Source organism: Mytilus galloprovincialis, chromosome 9 (assembly GCF_965363235.1).
Source record: "Mytilus galloprovincialis chromosome 9, xbMytGall1.hap1.1, whole genome shotgun sequence".
Classification (NCBI taxonomy): Eukaryota; Metazoa; Mollusca; class Bivalvia; order Mytilida; family Mytilidae; genus Mytilus; species Mytilus galloprovincialis.
This window is the reverse complement of record NC_134846.1, coordinates 64,681,910-64,695,096: the sequence shown is the minus strand read 5'-3', so window position 1 is coordinate 64,695,096 and position 13,187 is coordinate 64,681,910. Positions and strand designations below refer to the sequence as shown.

Genomic DNA, 13,187 nt, shown 5'->3' with positions numbered 1-13,187 from the left:
CACCTGATTTATAACTTTATTCATGATTTCGCGAATTCGATAAATTTTTATAAATATGACAAAAGAAGGGCTGGAAAATTAAATTTTGCATTAAGTTTTCCCCCTTTTTTGTGTATACTGAAGAAAGGGTGTCTATTTCTCCTTTTTACATCTGATAATGCTAAATCAAAATAATTTACAATTCTCCCGTCGTTGGAAAGAACGCAATATCTGAATAAGTAAACAAAACAAAATGAATCGGGATCGATATATGTTTGCGTACAATAATTGCTAATTGCATTTACAGATATGTAGATGAAAGTGAATGCTAACATTTTTCAAATGGTTGAACGTAAAAATAAAAAAGAGTATAAAGAGTTATTTCTATTTGGAATTAACTTTAAAAATGTGTACATACACGTCATTTGGAATCGTGAAGAAAACCAACTTCATTAGCAATCCCACAACATTTCCTTTCTCTTATACAGCTCTTAAAGAATAGAGGAAAAAGATAAAAGACACATATTTAAAAATGTCGCAACGAATATAACTAATAACTAATAAATATTGTGTTAAAATGACAATATGAATTCAGTGAAAGTTTTATGAAGTATGCTGTTCCATAATTTTGCCTATGATCATCGACAGTCCTTCACACATTGGTACAAACAGTAAACATTCCGACATAAACATCATGTAAATCCAAAACCGAAAGTCAATTACGCAAAAATATTTTACTCATCAAAATCAAAGGGCATTACTGCCACACCATTATATTTTAAGATTATCAATATGTTGATCAGATCTACAATTTGACAAAAAAAATGTAATTTTTGACGCGGAGATATGAGGTATGCAGAAATGTAAGACAAAAATTCAAGAGATAAATCAGTTGATAGGCCGGTCAATATGCTAACATGCTACCACGAGAACAACGAGGTTGATGGTGAATTAAGAAAAGTCTCTAAATTATGAGTTGTCCTTTAAATACCAAGAATTTGTAATTGTATGAATTAGACGCAGTTATGAAGAAAACACACTTGTGCTGAATGTATTCGTTTTGTAATAAAATTGGTAATAACTAATATTTAAAAAAAACGTACATGGACAGGACACGTACATACATAAACGAATTACCACACCTTTTTGTTTTAAATAAGATGAAGTTGGAACCCAGAAAAACTAAAAGGTGAATGTGTGTACATTTATTTAACGAAGAAACATGCGCTGCCATAGAATGTTCTTCCTTCCGCTTTTAGTTCGAAATGGATTGTCCACAGATGATAGGAATCTTGAGAAAAAATGACTTTGAGATACATATTATTTTTTCCCTTATGTAGATTATATATAGAGTCTTAGTATATTTGTGAAAACAAAGTAAAAATAAACACACAGGTTGGAATTATACTTTTCATTTAATTATATTATTTGTAACTTATCTTTTTTAGGACGACCAATTTGACTTATATTTTCTATCTTTATATTAAGAAATATAAAGACAGACACGAAATTCCGTCTCAAACGTCAAGTAAGAATTTTAAAACAATTACCTTTTTATCCGCGGAAGGAACATAAGTTAAAATTGGCGAGTGTTTCCTAGGGCTAGCTTTCTAGAATTTAGGGTGTTTCCTATAGAATCTGAGGAAATGCGATTTCCAATAATCCGCAGATCGATCTTTGTTTATTGATTTATAAAGATTTGCTAGCATTGCATATACAGTAGCTCTCCCCTTCCAATCTCCAAGAAAACAATTATTGCAGCACGTTTTAATTATGTCACTTATTTCTCTTTCTCGTAGAGAGATGTTGCCATCAGCATTATAACACACAAAGCGTAGAAGATGTGCATATATAACTGGCGGAATAGTGCAAACTATAAAATAAAAATCTGGTAATATATCTTCAAGATTCAGTATTGACCATGGTATTATATAAAGCATGTCAACACAGTGAATTTTCATGCAGGTCATGAATGACAACTTTTGATCCCACTTTTTGGCAGCCACTTGTTCTAAATATTTCAGCATAACGCCTTCGTGAAAACCATCAGCAATTAACATTTTATCTTCTCTAGGTTCCGCAAGAATAATTTCTGTAATCTTGAGGGTGTATAAAGGCTTGTCCATTTTATAAAAGTATGAAGCTAGCAATAACCAGCCATTCATGGCGTCAACTTTGGTTCCAATAAGAAAATGAGCCATACATTGCTTGTAACTGGAGTACATCCTTTTGTTTTCTTTATGAAAAGAAATGCGTTGATTTTGTGGTAAAACTTGGTTTGCATAGCAAAAGAATAGTCTATATAAATCTTTAGTAAAATATGAAGGTTTATTATGTAAAAGTCTGAATAAAGCTTTGTGCACTATACTTCTACTCTGCTTCAAAGTACACCAAGACAAACTTGCTCGGACCACTTTAAGTAATATGAAAATAGATTTACTTCTTTCAATAAACGGTGTGTTTATTTCTTTAAAATCATTTAGAGCTGTGAAGCGTAACTTAGGTTTTTGGTAGAAAATGCTTTGCAATACCAATGGAAAAAGGTTACTAGTATGCAATGCAACTTCTACGAGTTTTCTTTCTACAGGAAGCAGTCCCTCGAATAGATTGTTTTCAACTATAAAGTAATGAGGACAATATCCGTACACAAACCAATACGTTAGACGACGCTGTATTTCATGAATGCACAGTACGAAATTTTCCGGTATCCAGAAATTGTTACCCAACTCTTCACTTAACCAAAATATAGCCGTCTTGATAAAGTAAGAGCACAATCGTGACTCACTTATAAAATCTTTTTTCAAGTGTTTACATATTTTGTAGCATAATACCTGTACATAGTTAAATGAATGAATCAGATCTCTTTCTTGTAATGAGAATGATATTCGCCATTCGAAAGAACAATCCTCAGTTGAGCCGAATTTGCTGCCAAGCGGTACTAGCAAGATTCCTTGGCTGACAGAGTTCAATATAACATCAGCTGGTGGCCACATTGATGATCTATTTCTTATCAACCAAGACTCTGCAACATCTGGCCATAACATAGCACGGAAGCAAAATAAATGATCAACCGCACCCCGTGAGTCGGAAATACATGGACCATGAAGCATACAGTCATTATCTCGATATCGCAATACAAAATAATTCTTAAATCTATTGTTTGAAATAAGAGGTCCATAAAATGTATTTTCTCCCCATGAAGCAAATAGTTCCTTCGAAAATCGGTTTTGCCCTATTTTTAGGTGTGCAAAACCTGGATATGAATTCTGATTATTAAATAATAGGATGGGACTGTCTTCCTCAATGGTAGAACTATCGTGTTTTACTTTTATTTGCTCCAGAATTGTCATTAAGTCATAATCACCACCAGGAACATTTAAACCCTCACCTTGACTACCACTGCTTATATTTGTATACACCGGCGATATTTTAGTAGAATCATCTAAGACTTTATAAAATGTTCTGGTTGCTTTAACACGATACTCCGATCCAAATTCAATGATAAAGAATTCATAAATGTTTCTTGAATGGCGATACAATTGATTGAAGTCAAAAGTCTGTGACTCTAAAAACACAAAAAAAATCACTACGTATAATATATCATAACAATATATTTTTCATGTAAATAGTTTGATAAGTATAGATTATAACATGGCCTTTTCATATTGGCCCTGGTATCATCCTGAGACTCCCATATCGGCCTCGAGGCATTAGCCGAGGTCCGATATGGGTCGAGGGATGATACCAGGGCCAATATGGAAAAGGCCATGTTATAATCTATTTATCACATATCTAAGTTCTGCAGAATAGAGACACAAAGTTCAACTATTACAATTTGATAAAACATAACAGGTAAAATTTTAAATTTTGTATCACAAAAGTGTCGTTTTAAAGGACGCAATGACGTGACGTCATTTGGAATCAGGGCACAATATCAATATCGTCTTTTTTGCACCGGGCAATTTTGAGGTTATTGCATATGCAAAACCCAACGTATTCGTAACAAATATGTGATAATAACAATTTAATGAATGATAAAAGGTCAATCTTAAACAGTTTATCACAAACGTGTCGTTAAGGAAGCAATGACGTCACGTCGTTTAGAATCAGGGCACAATATCAATATACTCTTTTTTACCCCGGTAAATTTTGAGGTTGTTGCATATGCAAAACCCGACGTATTCGTAACAAATATGTGATAATAACAATTTAATGAATGATAAAAGGTCAATCTTAAACAGTTTATCACAAACGTGTCGTTAAGGAAGCAATGACGTCACGTCGTTTAGAATCAGGGCACAATATCAATATACTCTTTTTTACCCCGGTAAATTTTGAGGTTATTGCATATGCAAAACCCGACGTATTCGTAACAAATATGTGATAAATGTCAATATATATATAGTCTATATATATGTATAGCCTTACAAAACATCACTTGTGCAGATGTATATATTGATAAAATAAATAGTAAAATAAGTAAACAGTTCAATCGATTTCATTCTTCCATTGGGACTTATCATGATAACTGAATTAATGTTGTTATGGGACGTTTTATTGTATAAATTTCAAAATTGTCATAGTTAAATTAGAATAGATTGATATGATTCATTTTACATCATAATCATACAGATGAAGGATATCTGTTATCCATAATATTTGACATTTGTTCATTTTATTATTTTTTGGTGATGTTGTACCCTTTTAGACTTTAAATATATTATATTTTGTAGTGTACTGTATCATAATTAAATGATCTATCGTTCCATAAGATTTATCATTGGCTATTATTCAATCATTATATATTTTGATAAATAAAAGTCCTAGCTACAGAAAATATAGCTCAAATATGATATTAAATTATTTAAGCTGAATTTTATCAATACAAATAATGTATGCTTTACGTTATACAAAACTCATACCTTTAATATCACGTTTAACATTTCTCAAGTCGTGACAAAGATCTTCAAATTGTTTCGGCAGGTTATTCAGAAATACATCAAAATAAGAAGTAGACTTTGATTTGAACGTTTTGTTCCTCACTTTCCCAGAAAAATTCTGTATTCTAGAAAAATAATTTTCTGCAGGCCAGTCTTCCTCTACATAGTACCGATTGAAAGGTCGATAACAGACATCACTTGCTCCCTTGATGAATTCTTCAAATGACATCTGAAATATATTATGTTGATAGATATTGCACACTATAATCTTAATAATTGATTAAACAAAGTACTAGTATCCTGTAATAAGCAAGCTCACATGCCCTGCGACAAAGTATAAGTGAAAAACCTAAAGTTACCAACCCAGCAGCAACAATTACTGTATTGAGCCAGTGTTAGTAAACTCCATTCGAATCATGAAAAAACCACCCGAAAGAACAGATAATATAATCAAAGGCTAATTTTGCCTGAGGAAATTGGAACCTTCTTTTTGTAACGATTACTTAGTTTGTCAACTGAAGACAACATAAAGACCGGACGAAAAAGTCGAAGAAATAAACAATATAACATCAGATAATACACAGAAAACTGAATATTCAATATTCAATTTACACGTCATACCAATAGCTGACCCAATGAAGGTTGAAGAGAAGGTAAACAGTACTAATTCAGTTGCAATGGGGATAAAATTCCACATTTCATAATTTCATTCTCAAGTCATTATCCTGTAGAATAGAATTGATGCTTTATAATGAGGTAAATTATGGAAATAGTAGTTAACCTATGTTCAAATTTTATAAAGCAAGTACCAAATCAAGAATATAGCAATTGTTTCCCTTGGTTTTGTTGATTGATAAAGTCTAACAATTGATGTTGCCGGTTTGTATAAACTTCCCCTTTTGAATTTGACCGAATTTGTTATAAAAAAATAATGAAATCAGGACAAGATTAAAACGGAGTTACAGAGAACCGAAACTTTCTTCTTATTTATCAGCATTTGAGAATAATAGACGATACTAAATTCATTAAAGTGCATAAAAATTTTATAAATGATATCTTAACATCATTGGATTTTTTTTTATTAACATCTACAAAAGCCTAATTATTATGAATGAGACATTTCAATTAATAAGACATTTTTTTTCTGGTTGTAGTAAATTGTTTGCGTGATATTCTTTTTTAAAATAGCTTTATTTCAAATGCAAGCTTATTTTGAATTGATCGATTACAGTTACACAAGAACAAAATGACATCAACACAAACAAATCCTGGAAATATTGATTACACGGAGTCTATGAAGTCAAATGTATAAGTATTAATTTGAGAAGTATAGTAAGTTAGGGTTAACTACATAAGAAAATGCCTGTACTAAGTCAGGAACTTGATAGTTGTTATCCATTCATTTGATGTGATTTTGCCATTTGATATGGACTTTTCGTTTTGAATTTTCCTACGAGTTAAGTATTTTTGTGATTTTACTTTTTAATGCAAACATTAAAGTAAAATTTATTTATTATTTTGTTTTCATATAAACACACTTTATTCTGAAAAACCGCTGTAAAAACAAATGGTACACAGAGGAACATAGATATTATACAATATAACAAAGGTACTTATGTTGGGGAAAAACAATACAATAGAAATACATGAATATGTTTACATGTAAAAAAGGTACAGGGTATATTAAATGGAAGACATCAACAATATCACCATCTTGACATAAAAAGCAGGTCCGATTTTCTCTTGGGATATTAAACCACCTCCCACATTCTTTTGGCTGTTTATGATTGACCATTCTGAATTTACAGAATGTAAACAAATCTTTGTCGCTTAGGACATTAAAATAAATCTCAATTGTTAACGATGGTTTTAAAGCGCTAAACCTCTCACTTTGATGACAGTCTCATCTAATTCCGTTATATTTACAATGATACGTGAACTAAACAGACATAATGAATAAAATAGTCAAAATATGGGTACAGCAGTAATCATCGTGTAACAATTTTAAAAGGAAGCTTGTTTTGAATTGATCGATTTAAGTTACATAAGAACAGAATGACTTCAACATAAACATATCCTGGCAATATTGAAGATGTATATTTTTTTTATGGCATTTGCATGCATTGAGGGGGGTCGTAAAACTTCATTTAAATGTCGACAAAAATAGCTTAACATGCTTGTAGCTTTACATCGTTAAGGGATACAGTCAATCACGATTTGGAATCAGAATTTAGAATTTCATGTTACCACAAGGTTGGACGATGTCCTTTTAAAAACAAGTATTAAAATTTAGGCTTTCTACTCAGAGAGAAAAGAAATATTGAATATAAACTTTACTACCTTAATATTGAATGGAATAATTCCAGTGTACTACTATGACTAGCAGGTGTAACATATAAATTTCTTTCAGGTCGGCCCTCCTCATGGAAAAGCTTTTCGTTTACAACCTTTGAGCCACAATCACGAGCAACGAACACTGTCATTATATTTATATTACAAGGGGCGTCAATTTCGTAAGTTGTATATACAAAGTTAGCTAATTTGTATGGGTAAGAGCGTGTTTAAACCATATTAGGTCATTGATGGACTGTGAAGTATTTCTATCCTTCAGACTATCTGATACTTAGAAAGTACATGATTATCTATATTTAGATATGAATATTTAATAGATGCCTGGAAATATGAACAACTCGTGTACATATTCACGTTCAGCACTTGCCATCGCTAAAATAATTTTATTCTCTAAAGGCTAATGTAAAATATATATTAGACATTTCTATATCTATTCAATTTCAATATTTCTTATAAAATGATTATTGGAGGTCGTTGTAGGTCTTTTAAAAGTGAATAAAACAAAATAGACCTATAGTTCGTTTACATCTACGTCATTTAGTCTCTGGTGGAGAGTTGTCTTATTGGCAATAGATACCACATGTTTTTTTTATACTAATAAATTCGTAGCCTCTTATACATCTATGAAATGTTAATATGTAAACAAATATATATAAATTGTTACGCTTTGCATCATATGAGGTGTAGCGGCATCAATAATAAATTTAAGTTAATAGAAATATTATAAAAAAGGATAATCAAAAACTTTCTTTGCCAAATTATAAACTAACTTCATTACAATAATTCAAAATACATTTTCTGAAAGAGAGCATAATATTTTACTTATAAACCGTAATCCTGAAAATTTGCGAAAGTGTCACACAACTATGCATAAAAGACAAAATGAAAAAAAATTTCAGCATTATTTCTCACAATAATCCAATTGAATCTTTGGCAAAAAACTAGTTATCTTGTCTTGCAGTTGTCCAAAACAAAAAGTAAAAAAAACACACCTCTTCTCCTTTTTATTCACATTTACATTTAGAATGAGAAGAGGGTGTTCTTAAAGATATTATATATGCCATACATTGGTTCAGAATATGCCAATTATTATCTGCGTAATAACCAAACTTAAGCGGTTTCTATAACTCGACGTGACCAGTTTCAAAATTGTCTTTCATTTTAAAGCTCAAGATCAATATTGACATAGCTATACGATTATTCAGAAAGTGCACGTGTTTGTAGAAGAGACAACGCCTTCCCATTTTGGATGATCCCCCTTAAATGAAACACTTAACTAATCTCTTCATCTTAAATAACATTTCATTGTCATGGAAGGTTTTAATAAATCAACTTCTTAGTATATCTTTTGGGAAAATTAAAATTAAAGTTCCTTATTTAAATTCATTTTACAAAAGTTGCGGCTTCCTGTTTTCGGAAATGACTTGATAAAAATCTTAGATAGGAATGTCTGGTCTTGAAAGTTTGGCAGTTTCCTTTTACTATTTTATCTGTTATCATCAAGTTAGAGATACATATCACTAATTTTTGGTTTTCTATTTCGAATATTTTATGATATAATGTTAGTTTTTGCCTCGAGTTCTCAGTACGGTCATTAACCTTTGCCAGTTTCCTTATACAATCCGGTTAGTACTGTGATATTCCAAGAAAGTAATATTCAGATAAATAATTTAACTACATTAATAACATAAATTATATAAATTTTCATCCAAATCCCCCTCTTCATTTTGCTGCACTATTAGATATAGGAAGATGCGGTATAAGTGACAATAAGACAACTCTGCATCCAAGTCACAATTTTATAAAATTGAATCATCATAGGTCAAGGTACGGTCTTCAACATGGAGCCGTGGCTCACACCGAACCGAAAACTAAAAAGGGTATAAAGCTATTGAGCTGATTAACTAGCAAAACTTTTAATAAAAAAAAGAAGAAAACACATTTATGGATACAAAGACAACTCATTTAGATTCTGTTGCGCATAGATTGACTACGATAAGCCGCTAGCCACAAATTTAAAATAATAGTTTTTCCAGGGATAAATAGGAAGGCAGTTTTTTTTTACAAAACGAATACTCGTTATTAGATTCTGGTTTTTTATATACCATCACTGGACAATCATGAATTATCTGAGACAACGTGGGGCCAAATGACATACAAATATATAAAGTAAGAAATATTTTATTTGGCAAAAGTACAAAATTGTACGGCCACGGCTTGACAAAGAATGGGACTGCCGAGAAACATAATTGGCAAGTCCCTAGTATATATAATTAAACCTTATAGTCCATTCCTTATTCCTTATTTCTACATTATTGTCCATTCCTTATTCCTTATTTCCACATTATTGTCCATTCCTTATTCCTTATTTCCACATTATTCTTATTCCTTATTTCCACCTTATTGTTATTCCTTATAATGTCATTTCCTTATATATCAATATAATATCCTTATTAACATTATTGCTTCCAAAATATATCGGATGCTGGCCCTGGGAAACAGAAGCTCAGCGGATACATAATTCCATTATAAGAAGCATAATATATTTGTAGATGTTGTGTCGCTATTTTCGCCATTAAATGGTCGGAGTCTTTGTCTGAAGCCGTGACGAAGGATTGGGATTACAATGGTCGGAATCTTTGTCTGAAGCCGTGACGAAGGATTGGGATTACAATCGGAATAAGCTACCAGTCATTTCAACCTGAAAAATAGAACAAAAACAGCAGAAAAACGAACAACATGATATAACATAATATAACATTTAACACATGTATATTAACTACATTTTAGGAGTATGTCTTTTATCTAAGTGGTGGGTGGGTGGGTAACTTTTGAAACAAACATTAGTTAATTCATACGGAACCCAATTTTTTGCGTCTTCCCTCTGCTGTATCGTACGTGGTAAAGAAAGAATGATGACGTCACAGTTATCAAGGTTAAAATAATTAACGTGACTCATAATACATAACAAGTTCCACCACGTGTTCAAAGCGGGACAACTCCCAAAACGTAAGCCCACTTTCCTCCGATAACCGGATTTATTCTTCATAGGAATAAATCTTATTATCTGAGACAACGTGGGGCCAAATGACATACAAATATATAAAGTAAGAAATATTTTATTTGGCAAAAGTACAAAATTGTACGGCCACGGCTTGACAAAGAATGGGACTGCCGAGAAACATAATTGGCAAGTCCCTAGTATATATAATTAAACCTTATAGTCCATTCCTTATTCCTTATTTCTACATTATTGTCCATTCCTTATTCCTTATTTCCACATTATTGTCCATTCCTTATTCCTTATTTCCACATTATTCTTATTCCTTATTTCCACCTTATTGTTATTCCTTATAATGTCATTTCCTTATATATCAATATAATATCCTTATTAACATTATTGCTTCCAAAATATATCGGATGCTGGCCCTGGGAAACAGAAGCTCAGCGGATACATAATTCCATTATAAGAAGCATAATATATTTGTAGATGTTGTGTCGCTATTTTCGCCACATGGTCGAATTCAGTGGCTATGCCAAGAGTTATTGGACACTGAGTTCGACCACCGCCACAAATGCGGTAGCGACACAACACACCCGCCGTGACCGTACTTTTAAATGACCACACACATATATTTATATTTAAATTACCCTGTAATGAAATAAGAAAAAAAAAAAAAAAAAAAAAAAAAAAAAAAAAAAAAAAAAAAACAATTGCCCACATGAGATAAAGTAACGCCGTCAGATGTGAATATATCGGGCTTATTATATATTTCAGGCTATTTTATGTAACAACCTCCCAATTGTATATATAGCTAAGCCGCAAAGGTGTACATTCTTGTGGCTGCTTTATTCATGCTTATTGGTTTTTACCATATCTCCGATTCAAAATGAAACTGAATCCATTATTCCTACATGTATTCAAACTTTTAAAACTTAGAACACATGAACACTGGTACTTGTCACCAAAGTCAGAGAATAAGGGGACTTTAACCTTTGGTCTTTGCGTTTCATATTTTTAACAAATAAATTAGACAATATTCTAGTTTAGTTTCTGTTACCATGACAACATTGATCCGTTTTTGAGAATGGGATAACAATAATAGCAAAATTTTGCAACGTGATCTTTCTTTACGGATAACAGTTAGCTGTCCTATAAACCCATTTAATTTGTTTCAAGTGACATATAAGCAATAAATATAGTTGCATGCAATAAAAATGCCTTAAGTGATTCTAAAAGTGGTGGCCAAATGATATCATAATTATACAATTTACGGAACGCTTCGAAAGCCACTAGACATGTACACTATGTTTCTGATGTATCTACTTGATACAAATCAAAAATACTAAAAAGGAACAATTTACAGACACTGTGTCCTATCAATGTATCTACTTGATACAAACTAAATTATCCTTAAAATACACAATTTACAGACACCGTGTCCTGTCAATGTATCTACTTGATACAAACTAAATTATCCTTAAAATACACAATTTACAGACACTGTGTCCTATCGATGTATCTACTTGATACAAACTAAATTATCCTTAAAATACACAATTTACAGACACTGTGTCCTATCAATGTATCTACTTGATACAAACTAAATCATCCTTAAACGACACAATTTACAGACACTGTGTCTTATCAATGTATCTACTTGATACACACTCAATTAACCTTAAAAGACACAATTTACAGACACTTTGTCCTATCAATGTATCTACTTGATACAAACTAAATTATTCTCATAAGACACAATTTACAGACACTGTTTCCTAACAATGTATCTACTTGATACAAACTAAATTATCCTTAAAAGACATAATTTACAGACACTGTTTCATATCAATGTATCTACTAGATACAAACTAAATTATCCTTAAAAGACACAATTTACAGACACTTTGTCCTATCAATGTATCTACTTGATACAAACTAAATTATCCTTATCAGACACAATTTACAGACACTGTGTCATATCAATGTATCTACTTGATACAAACTAAATTATCCTTAAACGACACAATTTACAGACACTGTGTCCTATCAATGTATCTACTTGATACAAACTAAATTATCCTTAAAAGACACAATTTACAGACACTGTGTCATATCAATGTATCTACTTGATACAAACTAAAATATCCTTAAAAGACACAATTTACAGACACTGTGTCATATCAATGTATCTACTTGATACAAACTCAATTATCCTTAAAAGACACAATTTACACACACTGTATCCTATCAACATATCTACTTGATACAAACTAAATTATCCTTAAAAGACACAATTTACAGACACTGTGTCATATCAATGTATCTACTTGATACAAACTAAAATATCCTTAAAAGACACAATTTACAGACACTGTGTCCTATCAACATATCTACTTGATACAAACTATATTATCCTTAAAAGACACAATTTACAGACACTGTGTCCTATCAACATATCTACTTGATACAAACTATATTATCCTTAAAAGACACAATTTACAGACACTGTATCCTATCAACATATCTACTTGATACAAACTAAATTATCCTTAAAAAACACATTTTACAGACACTGTCCTATCAACATATCTACTTGATACAAACTAAATTATTCTTAAAAGACACTGTCCTATCAATGTATCTACTTGATACAAACTAAATTATCCTAAAAAGACACAATTTACAGACACTGTGTCATATCAATGTATCTACTTGATACAAACTAAATTATCCTAAAAAGACACAATTTACAGACACTGTGTCCTATCAACATATCTACTTGATACAAACTATATTATCCTTAAAAGACACAATTTACAGACACTGTCCTATCAACATATCTACTTGATACAAACTATATTATCCTTAAAAGACACAATTTACAGACACTGTGTCCTATCAACATATCTACT

General features: G+C 31.4%; 1 protein-coding gene across 1 annotated transcript; it reads right to left on the bottom strand.

The window, feature by feature from the left end:
* LOC143045629 (uncharacterized) lies at positions 1–7,482 on the bottom strand. Its single transcript, XM_076218256.1, has 3 exons — positions 7,260–7,482; positions 4,902–5,148; positions 1–3,544 (listed from the first exon to the last, which is right to left on the bottom strand). Exons 2-3 carry the CDS (start codon positions 5,146–5,148, stop codon positions 1,590–1,592), a joined length of 2,202 nt encoding a protein of 733 aa, XP_076074371.1. The 5' UTR covers positions 7,260–7,482; the 3' UTR covers positions 1–1,589.
* Between the last annotated feature and the right edge of the window lie 5,705 nt (positions 7,483–13,187).